The following is a 14,452-nucleotide window of genomic DNA, read 5'->3' as shown; positions in this document are numbered from 1 at the left end:
TATCGAGATGCTAAAATAGTCCGAGTCATCGCCGGATCGCCGTCGATAAGAGCGGAGTCGGGAATTACCCCGTTCCGTGGATGCCTGAGGTTTTGAGGCAAGATCATTCGGTCATGAATGAGATCTGTATGGGCAAGGCTATGCTGATTGCACAATACCGATAGATATCATTTATACACTTGAAATTTGGTTTTGACCGATACTCGAAAGTATCGCGATGCAAATGTAAATTGTTAGCGATACAGATGTTGTGACGACTAATACCGACAGCCGCAGCTTCAACTCTCAGTGGCCACGTGCGACTCTCCGGCGGTTATCGCGCTAGACCTCCGTGTTGACATCGGGGAGCTGTCCATCATCCATCAGCCAGTTGCCTTCATCCCACTTGCCCCCTCGTTAACATATTGCTTCTTTTCTGCCTTCGATTCCTGGTTTTGTTTTAATCTAGCTTGACCCCTTGTGCACTAGCGATCCAGCCACCCATGGCTTCCACCGTTGAAGTTGCATCCTCCTTCATCGAGGGTGCCCCGCCCGGAGAGGTACGTCAATTCGAAGTGCACGATGGTGGACAAGATATTTGCTGCAGTGAACTTGTTTGAAACTAACCTTGACCTGATCTAGCTCGCCGATGTTGTCGCAGGTACGCCTATCCCCCGCCGCATGCCTTATCCCCATCCCGGCCGTCCTCTCCTCGTCTCCCCGCACCCGTACCGTCCATGGCAACCAACCCAGAACTGAACAAGCATAGATGTCAAATCTTTGACCTCCGACGGACCGGACATTCTTCCTTCCCTGGCCCCGGCCTTCGAGCGCTACAACGAGACACAGCTGGCGACCGTGAAGCTTCCGGGTGCTAGTCAGGAGGTGCGCTGCGCCGGTGATACCCCTGACTGGAGTACGATCTGACAGCGTGCTCATAGGTCCTGATCACCGAATACAACAAGCTGGAGGGAAATCGGTACTTTGACGTGGAAAGCCAGACCTCGTTTGAGGTGGACCATGTCACCCAGGTTGGAACCGCACCGTCCGCTGTGGAGTGTCAAGGCAACTGACCTTCTTGCGTCACTGTAGGAAGCGTCCGCCGCGCAATCATATGTTCTCGAGTCGCAGAACGCGGACTTGATGTGAGTGTTTCGTGCATCTTCGATCCTGTCATCTCAAATGGCTGGGATTCAGCGCTGACCCGCGACAATCCAGCAAATCCCTCCTCAAGTCCCTTGGCGCACACGCCCGCGAACACTACCGCAATTGCTCATACGGTGTCTATCCCATCGAGAACGACAGCGCCGTTGCCATTGTCCTCGTAGCCAACCGCTACTCCCCGAACAACTTCTGGTGAGATTTCTCATGCTGTCAGGCAACGACACTCTCTTGCTGACAGAATATATCAGGAACGGTCGCTTCCGCTCGATCTACACCGTCCCCGTTTCGTCTTCGTCGACCGAGATCTCTGGTAAGATCCAGGTGGATGTGCACTACTACGAGGACGGCAATGTGGCGCTCAACACAACCAAGCCGATCAACCTGTCCGTGACGTCCTCGGAAGCTAGCGCCATCATGTCGCGCATTGCGGGAGCGGAGCGCGACTACCAAGAAGAATTGAACCGGGCTTTCGTACAGATGGCGGAGGGATCGTTCAAGGGGCTGCGCAGACAGTTGCCGATCACTCGGCAAAAGGTCGAGTGGGAGAAGGTTGGCGGCTACCGCCTGGGACAGGACATCTCTGGTGGAAAGGGACGGTAGTTTCACCGTGGACATTGGATTCGTGCATGCAAGTGAGCCAGGTTTATGTGTGCAGCAGACAGCAGGTAGTTCTAATGGGTGCGTAAATAGGTAGTTGGTAAGATGCGCAGAATGTAGATAAGCGGGATCCGCGATCCCGATTAGCCTTGCCTTGCAGACACCGTATCGAGTAGCTCCATCCGCTAACTGGAACGCGTATCCGAAGTGAATGAAAGCGACGATTATTTTTCTTTCATCTTGCCATGGCTTATCGTTCATAAAGACCGAATCGAGCCCCCTCCCTCCTTTCCCTTCCACCTAAATCCCCGAAACACCATAATAGAACCACCAACGCGCCGCCAAACCTACCCGTTGACAGACAATGCTCGACCGCCTCTCGCGCTTCTATCGCCTGAACACAGGGTACGAAAAGACCCTCCGTCTAATCCAGGCAATATGCCTGATCGCGCTGGAGCTAGGCTCTCTCGACAGCGCAACGACTAAACGGGTGCAGTCCGCCAAAACCCAACTAGCATTGAGTTCGTTTCCTTCAATCCAACCTTTTCTTCCCCCGTCCCCCCTTCTTTGTCCCGTCTCCCCAAACCGCACCCTCCCAGCCCATTCAATCGCGAAGAAACTAACACATAAACCAAAGCCCGCCGCTGCATCCGCTTCTGGAACTTCCTCGACTGCTTCAACCGCGTCTCCGCTCTTCTGGGTGCCCCTAGTAGTAGCACGAGCAAAAGCAAGAAACCTACCGCCTCCGCGGTAAGCCCAACGGGGGTCCTATGGATGCTCGACCTCGCCAAATGGAGCTGTTTCGGATTGTATTACCTGCTGGAGGATTTGACGCTCGTGAGTCTTTTTTTGCGTTTTCAGCCAGCCCATTCAACCGTGACATTTCAAAGGGATAAGGCGCTTGGTGCTTTGTACCCTCCCCTTCCCTCTAAACCAAACTATCAAAGAGACCACAAGAAATGACTAACGAGAATGGGACGCAAGCTCGACGCAGCAAATATCTACCCGGTCCCCTGGGCTAAGAGCGCCACCAGTGAGGCGTACAGATTCTGGTTCTGTGCGCTGGTAATCTCGATTCTTGGGGCTGTGTGGGAGGGGATGAATGCTGGGGCTGTCAAGGGGGCGAGGAAGGGGAAGAAGGGCGGGACTCTTGCTAATGGTGCGCGTGGTGGTACGAAGGGGAAGGGGAAGGAAAGGGGTGCCGGTGCTGCGGCTGGGCCTGGGACTGTAGCCCGGAAGGTTGATATGTCGGCTTTGGTGAAGAGGGTGGTTGTTGATGGGTGCGATCTGTTGATTCCTGGGTCGTACTTGGGGTGGATTGGGGTTGGGCAGGTGGGCGTTGGGGGGACGATGGTTGTTAGTACCCTTCTTTCTTTGAGGGAGATTTGGAGGAGTGTTTAGATTTTTGGGCCTGGGGTGGGTTTGAGTTTAAGGTTGGGGGTTGTGAGTTGTGAGAGCTGGGTTTGCATATAGGTTGGATTAGATCTGTATCCATTATAGAGGAGGATTAGTTGATTTAAAGGGCTGGGTTGTAACGCTGTGTGCTGAAGATGTCTACTCGTTGTTGTACTAACTATGGTCTTTATGCGACGCACATAAAAAGCGCGAAGCTGGGTATTCAACCTGAAATAGTCGTCGAGGAAAGAGTGTACAAACCATCTATTCGCAACTGTACATACAACAACTCTATCTCTATACCCCTGTACCCTGTTTCCGTCATCTAAATTCTATATCCCAGTGACTTCAAAGCGACCCCCCCTCCCTCTCCCTAACCATCTCCTCAATATGCGGATTCAACCAATACTCCCGCAACACCTCAACCTGCATATTCTTAGCCCCATCGATAACGCCCCGACACTTCTCGCCGGCGCCACACGTGCACTGGAACGGCTGGTCCATCTCCCACTCAGACGACGGGTAGAAGAACGTCAACGGGTCGCCGGCCTTCAGGTCGCGGTCCGCCACCACCCGAACCTCCATGCGGTCCATGTCGAAATCCACTGTCGGGGCGCACGAATGGTTGCAGTAGACGAGGTCGGAGTTGAGCTCGATGTGCGAGTCCCGGCCGGTTTGCACGGAGGTGTAGGCTTTCTTGGACAGGGTGGTGCCTTCGATCTTGCAGAAGACGGAGCCGGCGGGTAGCGAGACGAGGGAGTAGGCACCGCTGGCGAAGGGGATGGGGCTGCGGAGGACGTGGATTAGGGTTGGGTGGGTGGGTGGTGGGGTGGGTTGTTCGGGGGTTGTGGTTGTTGTTGTTGTTGTCGTGGTGGTGGTTGTGGTGGCCATTGTTGGTGTGTGTGGATACGTAGAAGTAAGAAGAGGAGCGGGATTGAAGTAGGAGGTAAGTTATGGAGGTAGATATCTCTGAACGGGCTTCATCTTGTCTCTGGGAGCAGCGGAAGTCTACATTATAAGGTCGCGGGGTAGTGGGGTAAGTGAAGGCATGGCAAGCGGCAGGAACATCAGCAGCCAGCAATTTGATTTAGAGTGCTTGGGGGATCCGCGGCACCGACCGAGGTTCATTTTCATCCCACGGCCTTACGTCCGGTCCGGCCCTTGTCATGAGTCGGTGACTCCATCACGTAATAGCGTCATGCACGAGTTTACCTAGGCAATTAGACCGTGGTAGTTTGGCGGATTCGTCACCCGGAGAGTCTAAGACTCTAGATCTTGTTTCCGATAGATGGCACCCAAAAACACAAAGACTAATTCAACCGGACAGTTAGTTCCTGCCCATTCAGCCACCGCTCCAGATTCTCCGCAACCTCCTGATACCACCCGTGGATCTGCTCATCCGCATAACCCGTGTGCGGCGTCAGGAGGACCTCACTGCGGCCGTCCTGGCCCCAAGCGGTGGTGCGCCAGGGACTGTCGGCGGGCAGCGGTTCGGGGTCGAAGACATCCAAGGCGGCGCCGGCGATCGCGCCGCTGGCCAGGGTCTCCAGCAAGGCCGCCTCGTCGACCAACGGACCTCGGGATGTGTTGACCAGCAGGGCAGTTTTCTTCATAGCCGCCAGCTCCGGGCGACCCACAATGCCGCGACTGCGCTCCGACAGCACGCTGTGCACGCTCACGACGTCGGCCTCCCGGAAGAAGGCCAGCTTGTCGGACACCGCCCGAAAGCTCCCCGCCGGCAGCCCCATCGCCTCGGCCTGCTCGTCCGCCTTCGCCTGCGTCAGGTTCGTCGACCACGCAATCACCTCCAACCCGAACCCCTGCACCGCGATCCTGCCCACCTGCGCCCCCAACTTCCCCAAACCCAGCAGTCCCAGCGTCTTCCCCGCGAGCGTCATCCCCAGCGACCCCTGCCACTCGCCGCGCTTGATCGCCGCGTCGTCCCGCGCGACGTGGCGCGTCGCTCCCAGGATCAGCGCCCAGGTGTGCTGCACCGTCGAGTTGATGCCCGCCGGCCGGGTCTGCGTGCCGCCGACAGGGATCCCCCGCTCGGCGCAGTACTGGCTGTCGATGGCTAGATTGCGCGTGCCCGTCGTGAGGAGGAGTTTCAGGTTCGGAAGCGCGGCCAGCGTTTCCTTGGAAAAAGGTGTGCGTTCGCGCTGGGCGACGATAATCTCAAACGGCTGCAAGCGCTCGATGAGTTGTTTCTGCTGATCGGCGAGACGCGGGTTCAGCGTGTCCGGGAAGTAGCTGATGTCGACGCGCGAGGTGAGGTGCTCGAAGTGGCGCGGGCTGATGTTTTGGTAGTCGTCGAGGATTGCGACCTTGGGCGCCATCTTGAGGATTTTCTTCGTGATGTTTACTGACAATGGACGGGATAAGATGCTTGCATGCATTGAAGTTTGCAGGAGACGCCAAGGAGGGGTCGTGAATTGAATCGAGGGGTCTTTTTTGGAGTCCGGAGGAGGAAATACCCGGCTCACCCCGCGATGGAACTGATCTCGTCATTTCCCCCCGCATTGCGGGTGTGAGGGCATATTGAATGCTTCGGCTGCTTCCCATTTGTTAGCTCCCATACATTACATAGAGATTTAGAAATCGATAGGCTTAGTAGAAAGGATTCTGGTGCCGGAATCTGTACACACAGTCAGAACAATCAATTCCATCTTCACGTCACTTATGATTAGGCTTGGAGCGAGTATTACTTCACATGTTAAATCGGTCATCCTTACTAGATATCTACTGCTACACCAGCCTTCTTCTGCATACCACCAGCTAAAATGTTCAATGGCATTTGCGAAATGCTGCAGTGCATACGATTAGCCTCGGTTATACCACGGGTCCAACCAGCTGACCGCTTTCCTCACCGTTTCGACCGGCAGAACGCTCGCGACCTCGCAACAAAAACCGCGGATTTAAGCGGATTTAAGGACGAACAGCCACGGAAAACCAAACTGGAAAACTGTTGAAATCTGGCGGTGGCAGAAAGTCGGTAAAAGCAGCGGCAGCGTGGCCATCGACCGCCCGTCTGACCGCTTAAGCCGGCAGAACGGCCGCGACCTCGCCGCGAAAATCACGGAAATAAGCGGATTTAAGCACGAACAGCGGCCAAAACTCGGCCTGGGAAACTGTTCAATTTGGCGGTGGCAGAAATGTCACTCCGCTAGTATACTGTCGGGCATGGGCGAGGCAAGTTGGATTCTGCGAAGTACTATCCAGATGGAACTTGATGTTTTTCTGAGATATTTGAAGGGAGCATTAGCTACATCTTTTCTATCTGTCGACAGATTAGTGCTTTTGCAGTGTCTGGTGTCTGACTTTGTTTAGCATCTCAACCGTCGCTCCGTTCTACGCCGTTTCTTCCTTTGTCTTCAAACTTTTTGATGGATCGCTCTAACAATAGTGCTAATAACCACATACTCTCGCTTGTCTCGCTCTTTTGACACGTGGTCTATCATTAACCAAGCTTGAATAAGGTATCTCAAACTTCGTCCTGCGCCTCTTGAGGCCTAAGAAGGCCGTGCCGTTGCCTGCCGTACTTTGACCGTCACCTGGAGAGCCAGGTGAAGATCCCGACATACCACTGAATCCCTCGCTATCGTCCTCACCTAACCGTCTATCCTCACCTATCGGTGCCCCCTGCGATGACTCCTCACAGTCACTCCTCTCGAGCGTCAGCCTAGCCTCCTCAACGAAGTAATCCCTCCAATCCTTGGCAAACTCCCTACAGTTCCGAAACGCGGCGACCGCCTTGCGAAACTGAGCGATGCCATCGGTAACGCGACTCGTGAAGATCTGGGTCAACTGGTAATCCGCCTCTCGGCTCGCATTTTCAGACTCGATCATATGCACGGCATAAATCGTGATGCCCCTAGTGAACACGACCGCGACGATCGAGTACGCGTGCTCATCCAGCCACTCATCAGCCTCTCGGGCGTAGAAGCGCAGCTTCTGCACAGCACGAGCCCCCAATGCGCCATAATGCAGGGCCTGCAGCTTGCCGGCCTCGCGGGCGTCGTCGTCGAGCTTCAACTGCACGAAGAAATTCGGGACGACGCCGTACGCGTCCGCGGCCGGTACGATGTAGTTCATCAGGTCGTTGGCGATACGGCCGTGCTCGTCCAGCGCGTAGAAGTCGCTGCAGTCGAAGCAGTCCGGCTGCGCCTGGAACATGCCCTCCACTAGCGGATCGAGGCCCGTGATCGGCTCGTTAACGTACGTCAGCACCGTCTCTGGGACGGCCCCGAATAATAGGCCCGTCGTCTGGTCGAAATGCCCCCGGTCCTTGCTAAAGTTTCGGCAGGCCTTGAGCCATACGGCTTGGTCTTCGGGGCCCAGCCGCTCGACTGAGTCCCGCGTCTCTTTGAGTCGTTCCTGTAGCGTTGAGTAGTTGCGCGGCCGGTTGTGGCTGTGCGGTCGGTGCGCAATGCCGTGCAGCTTGAGGAAGTTGTGGCAGTTGCGGTCGTAGAGGGAGGTTGAGTTGCACGGCTCTGCGGATTCGGACCAGCCGTACTGTTTCAGTCTGTTAGTATTTTTTGTATCGCGCGTGGTTGGAACTGAGCATGATGCGTGAGCTGAAACTTACACTGGAAATCCCAGAGAGATCCGGTCCGCCGTTCTTCGCGAACTCCTTCAGGCTGCGCAGCCGGTGCGGTAGCTTCTGTCGTTTGCGGTGGGCCTTGTTCTTCTTCTTCCGCTTCCTCCTCTCCTCCTCCGCCTCCTTCGCGATGACCTTGTCGCGCTTGCAGAACTCGACTATGGCCCGGTGGCTCAGGTAGATGTAGGGAAGATCGTCCCAGAACTTGCGGTCGATCTCGAAGGTCTCGTCCAGGGTGCCGGAGCGCGCAGCCGGCGTGGGCTTGCCTGTGCTCTGTTTGATATGAGGCATGGAGTTACTGAGTTGCTTGCTGTCGTCTGTGTCGTCGAGTAGGATGAATAATAGGATTGCCAATTTGAAGATGGATCGGAATAGGTGATATGGGTCCAGCATAAGGCGTCTGGTGAATTGTGAATTGTTTTTACCTGATCGTTGATGTTTGCTTTACATGCGCGTACTGCCAATGCAGCTAGTATGTCAAAAGGCCTAATATCGTCCATTGTTAGTTGGGGTCTTGCAATCATGGCGCTTGTCAAGGTTGCGACAAAGAAGTGCTTGTATCAGATTGTGCGTAGACGCTGACCACAAAGACACTTGCTTTGTCGAGCACCGGCTTGGAAAAACATTCGGGACACCACAATGGGGCATTTGTTTCGATACAAGACCCGAGGTGTGCTTCTTTCATCTATTGTTATAAGAATAGCCACTCTAGACAAAGCCACATCTATTTTGCACAGTCCTGCGACACAGCAAACAAGTGCATCCTTGCCTTGAGCCCATCGAGTATAAACCCCGCGTAACAAAGAACAATATATATCGGACTTGCATCTATCCGCTTCCTCCTCCTATTCCTATCCTTCCAACAACGAGATAATACCAAAAATCACGATGCCAACCGAGCAACTGGTAAGCACACACGCAACCCAGCAACCAACCCAACCACACTAACCTCCAACCCGGGGACCAGGAAATCACCATTGCAAAACGCTTCAAACTCCTCCGCTACCTAGGAGGCGGGGGCTACGGCGAAGTCTTCCTGGGTGCGTTGCCAGTCCCCAGCCCCAATCCATGGGCCATCCCCATCCCATCCCAACCCAAACTAAACCCAGACACAGCCAAAGACCTCCAAACCTCAACAACCGTAGCCCTCAAACTCGAGCCCCTAAGCACGCGCAACACATTGGAGCACGAAAACGCAATCTACACCACCATCCGGGGCCCGGGGATCCCGAAAGTCTACCTCTACCGCCCGCACATCGACGACTACCGGCTGCTAGCAATCGAGCTTCTAGGCCCGACGCTGGAGGACCTGTTCAACTACTGCCACCGACGGTTCTCGTTGAAGACGGTGCTGATGCTGGCGGACCAGCTGCTGTTGCGGATGCGACATATCCATCGCGCGGGGTATATCCACCAGGATATCAAACCTGAGAACCTGTTGATGGGGGCTGGGAGGAAGGGGAGCACGCTTTATATCAATGATTTTGGGCTTGCAAAACGGAAGATTGTGGCCACGAGGAATGTGAAGTGGTTTCAGGGGAAGAGGGTTAAGGGCGTTGTGGGGACGTATGTTTATGCTAGTCGCGCGGCGCATTGGCGGTTGTGTATGTTTCTCCTTCTCTTTCCTCGGGTGGTTTGGGGCTGGGGAAGGGGGCGGGTTGGTTACGGCTTGGCTAATATGGGACGGAATAGATCAAACGTATCGCGATGATATGGAATGCGTTGGGTACACGCTCGTCGAGTTCTTGAAGGGCAAGTTGCCCTGGGAGCATCTCGATCACTCGAAGCATCAGCCTATCCGCGATGCTAAGGAGCGCATCTCTGTCCGGGAGCTGTGTGCCGGTTTACCGGAGGAGTTTGAGCGTTACTTCCACCATGTCAATGGGTTGCATTATAATGAGATGCCCAAGTATGAGTGGCTCCGTGGGCTGTTTCGGAAGTTGTTCGCCCGGCGTCGCTATGAGTGGGATAATGTGTTTGATTGGACGGAGAAGAGATTTCATGAGATTAGGGCTGAGTATGGTGTGGAAAGTGAGGATGATTGATAGATTGGTTCGGAGGTAATTTGGGTGCAAGGTGTTTTGGGTAGAGGGGACAATTGGTTGTTTAGCGATGTTTTATGGCTGGTGCTTATATGTAAGAAAGAGGATGAGAATCTTCGCATTTTGAAAGCTGAATGCATTTTTATGTTAAAAGTCAGATAATGAAATAGCTCAATTATGCTCAAGCTCGCATGCACATGATCTCCCGCTCTAGATGCGCGGCTATATGCCACTTGATCTCTGTCGATCTAGAATCCGAGAACGACGCCTGACAGAGGGGACACTTCTTGAACTCAAGCTTACTGGAAGGTTGTCTGTGGCGCGAGTCAGGGGGTCGCTCATCCAAGCCATGGATCAGATGACAGTGCTCATCGGTCTTGTAGCTCCGGTGCAAAGGGATAGTGATGTCGTGGCATCCTGGCTGGTAGCAGGCCCAGTAATTCCCGTGCTGGAGCATGTGCTGTTCCCAAACATCCGCATCTCCAAAGGCCTTTCCGCAGTCGGCATGCATGCAAATGTAAGGGTGGAAATCGTGGAGCACATGCTTTCGCCACGGGACCGGATGGTACATCTTTTTCGGGAGTGTGTCACTGCAGGGGCAAATGAAGTCCGTGGCCCCAGGAGGGACGGTGGGAGGCGGAGGCAAGATTGTAGTTGTAAAAGCTGGTGCCGGTTGGGGGAAGCCTAGCTTCCGAGTATGATGAGCTAGCTGGTTCTCACCGTGACGGGCACAGAGAAACCACCGACATGCGTACTGGCGGAGGGCAATTCGTCGAAGCAAAGAGGCAGACATGGCCAAGGGATACTTCTTCTGAACCCCTGGAAGATACACATTCACTTGCTCGTTCAAACTGGTATAAGTATTGCTCTTATCATCATCGCTGCTGCTCACTGACTGCACCTGTCTTTCGGCAAACTCTAGTCTATTGGTCAAGTCGTTCATGAGGGCTTGTGTTTCCCGGCGGCATCGACCCCATGACGGATGCCATAGAAGAATACGGCGGAGGCTGCTCGATTCAGCGGTGTCCTTGGCTTGTTTCAACCACTTCTCCAGCTTGTAAAGGAGCTTGCTGATACCAAGGACGATGTCGGGCTTGATCCGAAACTTGCTGATCACAGACGCAGCGTAGTCGGTGTCGAAATCCTTTGCCAACTCACACACTGTAGGCCGTAGCGAAAGAGGCTGCAGCTCTTCTCCCCAATACCCTTTGGCGGTTGGCATGGAGATTTTTAGCTTGCGGCACCGACGCACTTGGTCGATAAGCGTGGCGTTATTCGGTCTACCTAAAGGTAGCTCTATCCCCACTGCCATCCATTTGACCCGCTCACCATAGTAGAAGGATACGAGTGCGGAATATGGCATCTTTATTGAAGGGTTTCACACTGAAGCTTGAGATAGCGATGACTTGAAATGCCCAGGAACAGAAAGCATGATCAGGCAGGTCAGAGAATTCACTTTATACTTTGCGAATTCGCACTGTCTGTCACTCTCGTGTGATTGAGAAAGGAGATTATCCCAATAGATGAGTTCAATTATCGAGGAATTCCGCATCGCTTTGTCCTAGTAAAGGCATTTTCCGCGGAATTCCAAATCCGAGATGGGGATATTTGAACACGCCAGCTTGGATCAGATAATTTCCTCTCCGGAAAACAAAAAAGAACTGAACAAAATATCAGGTAAGAGAGGCACAGAGAAAACGCAGAGAACCACATACCAAATCTAATAAGATCCACTAAGGCGGTGCACTTCCTTCTTCAAGTAGTCCAAAGCCCTTCCTGCACTCCGCGACCAGAAGTGTTATAACTCGGGATTGACTGGTAGAAGCGGCGAAAAAAGAGTCTTGTGTATTAGCTGTTATTCTCAAAGTACTATATCACAGAAAAAGAGCAGAAAAAGAAATCAGAAAAAAGATAATTTACAACTATAGAGAGATAGAATATGTAGAAGTATAGGTATTGTTATATAAGTGTTATTAAGTGGATCGTATAAGCCTTAAACCAGTGCAGGAACCAAACCGAGCTGTTGACAAGACCGTGAACAAGGAACGTCCTCTAGCCCTAAGATACTTTAGTTTCTTAAGGCGGAGCGATGGATGATAGTGGTAATATAATCAGTATAAAGCTTATCTATAGATAAAATTGCTATAGATCTTATCTATACTTAATACCGCGAGCTTTAAAAGACTCTTCATGGCTGTGGCACTCCCTTCTTTTCTTGTTTCTCCAGACACATTGGGTATACTCAAATCCTGGCAAAAAGTCTACATACACCCGAGAATCGAAATTTGACCTCACGATTTAAGGGTTACATTATATTATGATTACTGCAAATACTTTTTGAAAACCTATATAATCTATACGTAAGGTTCTATAGTTCGTATAACTTAACCTAACATTCAAGTATCTCTTGATTTTATAATGTTATTCTACTTTTTGTATAATCTTAGTCTTACTTGTCTTGAGTTGTTAAAATCTTTAGAATAGAAAATATTTTCCCAATCAGTTTACTATTCAATGAGATTTAAATCTTTATTTTATTCCAAAAACTTGATTGGTAGATTTTCAATTTATTTTTAAACTGTATTGGAGTTTTTCTGAACACGGGTGTACGGGGATATTTTGTGTAGAAAACCATAGAAATATATCCGCATCACCACATCTCCCAGAGTAACAGGAACTTTAGATAAGCCAGAAGATAACCATCGCAGGGCCTGCTTATCTATGCTAGACTATACACAACTTCGAAGCCAGCGAATCTAATTTCACTGACCATTATCCAGCCCCTTGGTAATAGTATTGACATACTCCGCAGCATCCACGTTCACGTTCGCCGAAATGTCACCCATCGCAGCCTTTCATCCTCAAACCTCTAGCCAGAGGGATTCGAGGTACTTGGTCCTCGGACATTTTTTATCTTTCAAACGGACCAGAATTGAGAATGCCGTACACTAGCAACTTGGTAAACAGGAAACAAGAGAAAGGCTCGCGTGGGTGTGAAGCCCATCCGAAGCCTCCACCAGAGACACTGTGAAGACTTGAAAGTTTGAGAACCAAAAAGCCTTTTGCTCAGATTCACACGTCTCTCCTTTCAAGGGAATCGACCATCCCGTTCGCCGTGTCTTCCTTCTTCGATCGACTCCCGCATAAGAGAAAGATGACTCGCAAGACGACCTTCCAAAGCTATTCGGCAAGCCTCTGTTTCTGTGCCTCTAGCAAGGATCACGACGGCTGCGTTCCCGAAGGAGTCCACCGGTCTCACCTAGGGTGTCGACACTAGCTTCGAGGAGGAACGGCCGAGATGGTTCGCGATATCGGCTGAGCCGACAGTCTCAGTCGTAGAGAGCGTGATGTCGAGAACAAGCATTTTAGGCCATGGAACCTGGGCCCGGTCTCTCTATCTCTCTCTCTCTCTGCATGTAAAGGAAGAAAGGAAAGAACCTAGGCCGCTCTTGAGTTGACGATGCGACCTGACACTATTTCCAGATATTTGACAGATGACCCTGCTTAGCCGCCGCGAAGAGCAATCCCAAGGAGTCTGAGAGCAAGAAGGACAGTCCGGTGTCGTTTCCAATCTCAAAACACGGGTCCGAAGCTTGTCGTACTGGTTCTATTCCGACATCTCCTGGTACTATCTTTTTGCACATTCGGCACAACGCCCACAACCATATTTTCTCCTCTTTCCCGAGCGCGGCCTCTCCAAGAGCCAGCTGCTCATAAGCCTTTTCACCCTTGAATGAGACAAGAGGACACCATTGTGTCGTCTAGAGCAATGGGGAAAGACAACGATTCCCCGTCAAGTATTCGTCAGACAAGCTCGTTGAGGAGAGCGCACATCCACATAGCCATACCGATCGTCGTCGGACCAGTCCTCTTGATTGCATTCGTAGTGTCGGCGCAGTGATCGTCGACAGGAAGGGCCACGCAACCTGAGGCTCTGATGGACGTGCTCTCGCCACCAGAGACCCTGTTATCCACGTTCGGGATACCAGGAGGCCACGGTACTTCTGGATCCATGGTTGCAATCGCACGTCTGGTTGGGGAGGATGGGGAAGTAGTTGGAACGACACTAGGGGTAAGACGGCGGTTATTTGGGATATTGTGTGTCTTCCCTAAACCCTCTCGCGGTTTGGTTTAGGAGAGCCCTTCTACCCTTTATATCAGCCGAATCTGTGCCAAGTGTGTCCCTGGATTCTGTCTGAAAATGCGCACGACTGGTAAGGCTTTTCAAACTTGATTGTTTCCAGCATGACGCCTGCTTTGGCCTCTCAGAGCACAAGGCGTTCCTCTGTAGCCGACAACTTCACAGTTCGAAGCTAAAGTTCCCCCTTGAGGGATTCGTGTTCAAGGTCAAATCGAAGACCATGTTCTTGTGCAGCGATCATACGATTTTCAGCAGCGACAAGCTTAGCAGTAAGAGTCTGTACCTCATTGTTACGGGCCTGGCTTCGGAGAAGTGTGCCCAGACAGCCAATCAGTTGCTATCCCTGGATCATCGTGTAAGGATAATTTCCGCATCCCCAATCTTGTCATCGTACGCGGTTACCACAAGTCATATCCTTTTTCGAGAAGCGTCCATCGAACAACAGCATGGATTATGTATCGAAGTTGGCCATGGATGGCTTGATGGGTTGCTGTTTCCCATGGAACTCTTTGCAAGGAGCACCTCAGAATACCATAT

General features: G+C 52.3%; 7 protein-coding genes across 7 annotated transcripts; 3 read left to right on the top strand and 4 right to left on the bottom strand.

The window, feature by feature from the left end:
* Positions 1–373: 373 nt before the first annotated feature.
* Positions 374–1,935, top strand: BO97DRAFT_405098 (F-actin-capping protein subunit alpha). Its single transcript, XM_025695110.1, has 7 exons — positions 374–539; positions 622–640; positions 749–864; positions 921–1,010; positions 1,072–1,124; positions 1,198–1,335; positions 1,392–1,935. Exons 1-7 carry the CDS (start codon positions 483–485, stop codon positions 1,741–1,743), a joined length of 825 nt encoding a protein of 274 aa, XP_025552418.1. The 5' UTR covers positions 374–482; the 3' UTR covers positions 1,744–1,935.
* A 16-nt stretch (positions 1,936–1,951) lies between these two features.
* BO97DRAFT_389140 (PEX11 domain protein) lies at positions 1,952–3,141 on the top strand (the record flags this gene model as incomplete). The annotated part of the gene is made up of 4 exons (XM_025693697.1): positions 1,952–2,261; positions 2,378–2,577; positions 2,725–2,899; positions 2,972–3,141. The coding sequence occupies exons 1-4, from the start codon at positions 2,105–2,107 to the stop codon at positions 3,139–3,141; spliced, it is 702 nt and encodes a 233-aa protein (XP_025552417.1). The 5' UTR covers positions 1,952–2,104.
* Positions 3,142–3,483: 342 nt separating this feature from the next.
* BO97DRAFT_433962 (uncharacterized protein) lies at positions 3,484–5,471 on the bottom strand (the record flags this gene model as incomplete). The annotated part of the gene is made up of 2 exons (XM_025697641.1): positions 3,484–3,922; positions 4,516–5,471. 2 exons carry the CDS (start codon positions 5,469–5,471, stop codon positions 3,484–3,486), a joined length of 1,395 nt encoding a protein of 464 aa, XP_025552416.1.
* Positions 5,472–6,171: 700 nt separating this feature from the next.
* BO97DRAFT_423954 (uncharacterized protein) lies at positions 6,172–8,023 on the bottom strand (the record flags this gene model as incomplete). The annotated part of the gene is made up of 3 exons (XM_025696929.1): positions 6,172–6,263; positions 6,717–7,647; positions 7,721–8,023. The coding sequence occupies 3 exons, from the start codon at positions 8,021–8,023 to the stop codon at positions 6,172–6,174; spliced, it is 1,326 nt and encodes a 441-aa protein (XP_025552415.1).
* A 597-nt stretch (positions 8,024–8,620) lies between these two features.
* Positions 8,621–9,840, top strand: BO97DRAFT_450692 (double-time; the record flags this gene model as incomplete). Its single annotated transcript, XM_025698939.1, has 4 exons — positions 8,621–8,638; positions 8,700–8,772; positions 8,848–9,336; positions 9,425–9,840. The coding sequence occupies 4 exons, from the start codon at positions 8,621–8,623 to the stop codon at positions 9,775–9,777; spliced, it is 933 nt and encodes a 310-aa protein (XP_025552414.1). The 3' UTR covers positions 9,778–9,840.
* A 115-nt stretch (positions 9,841–9,955) lies between these two features.
* BO97DRAFT_413705 (uncharacterized protein) lies at positions 9,956–11,137 on the bottom strand (the record flags this gene model as incomplete). The annotated part of the gene is made up of 1 exon (XM_025696306.1): positions 9,956–11,137. The coding sequence occupies one exon, from the start codon at positions 11,135–11,137 to the stop codon at positions 9,956–9,958; it is 1,182 nt and encodes a 393-aa protein (XP_025552413.1).
* A 2,110-nt stretch (positions 11,138–13,247) lies between these two features.
* Positions 13,248–13,788, bottom strand: BO97DRAFT_413704 (uncharacterized protein; the record flags this gene model as incomplete). The annotated part of the gene is made up of 2 exons (XM_025696305.1): positions 13,248–13,535; positions 13,585–13,788. The coding sequence occupies 2 exons, from the start codon at positions 13,786–13,788 to the stop codon at positions 13,248–13,250; spliced, it is 492 nt and encodes a 163-aa protein (XP_025552412.1).
* Positions 13,789–14,452: the final 664 nt, after the last annotated feature.

Source organism: Aspergillus homomorphus (assembly GCF_003184865.1).
Source record: "Aspergillus homomorphus CBS 101889 unplaced genomic scaffold BO97scaffold_14, whole genome shotgun sequence".
Lineage (NCBI taxonomy): Eukaryota > Fungi > Ascomycota > Eurotiomycetes > Eurotiales > Aspergillaceae > Aspergillus > Aspergillus homomorphus.
Note: the sequence above shows the minus strand (reverse complement) of the source record. Positions and strands in the feature narration are given on the sequence as shown.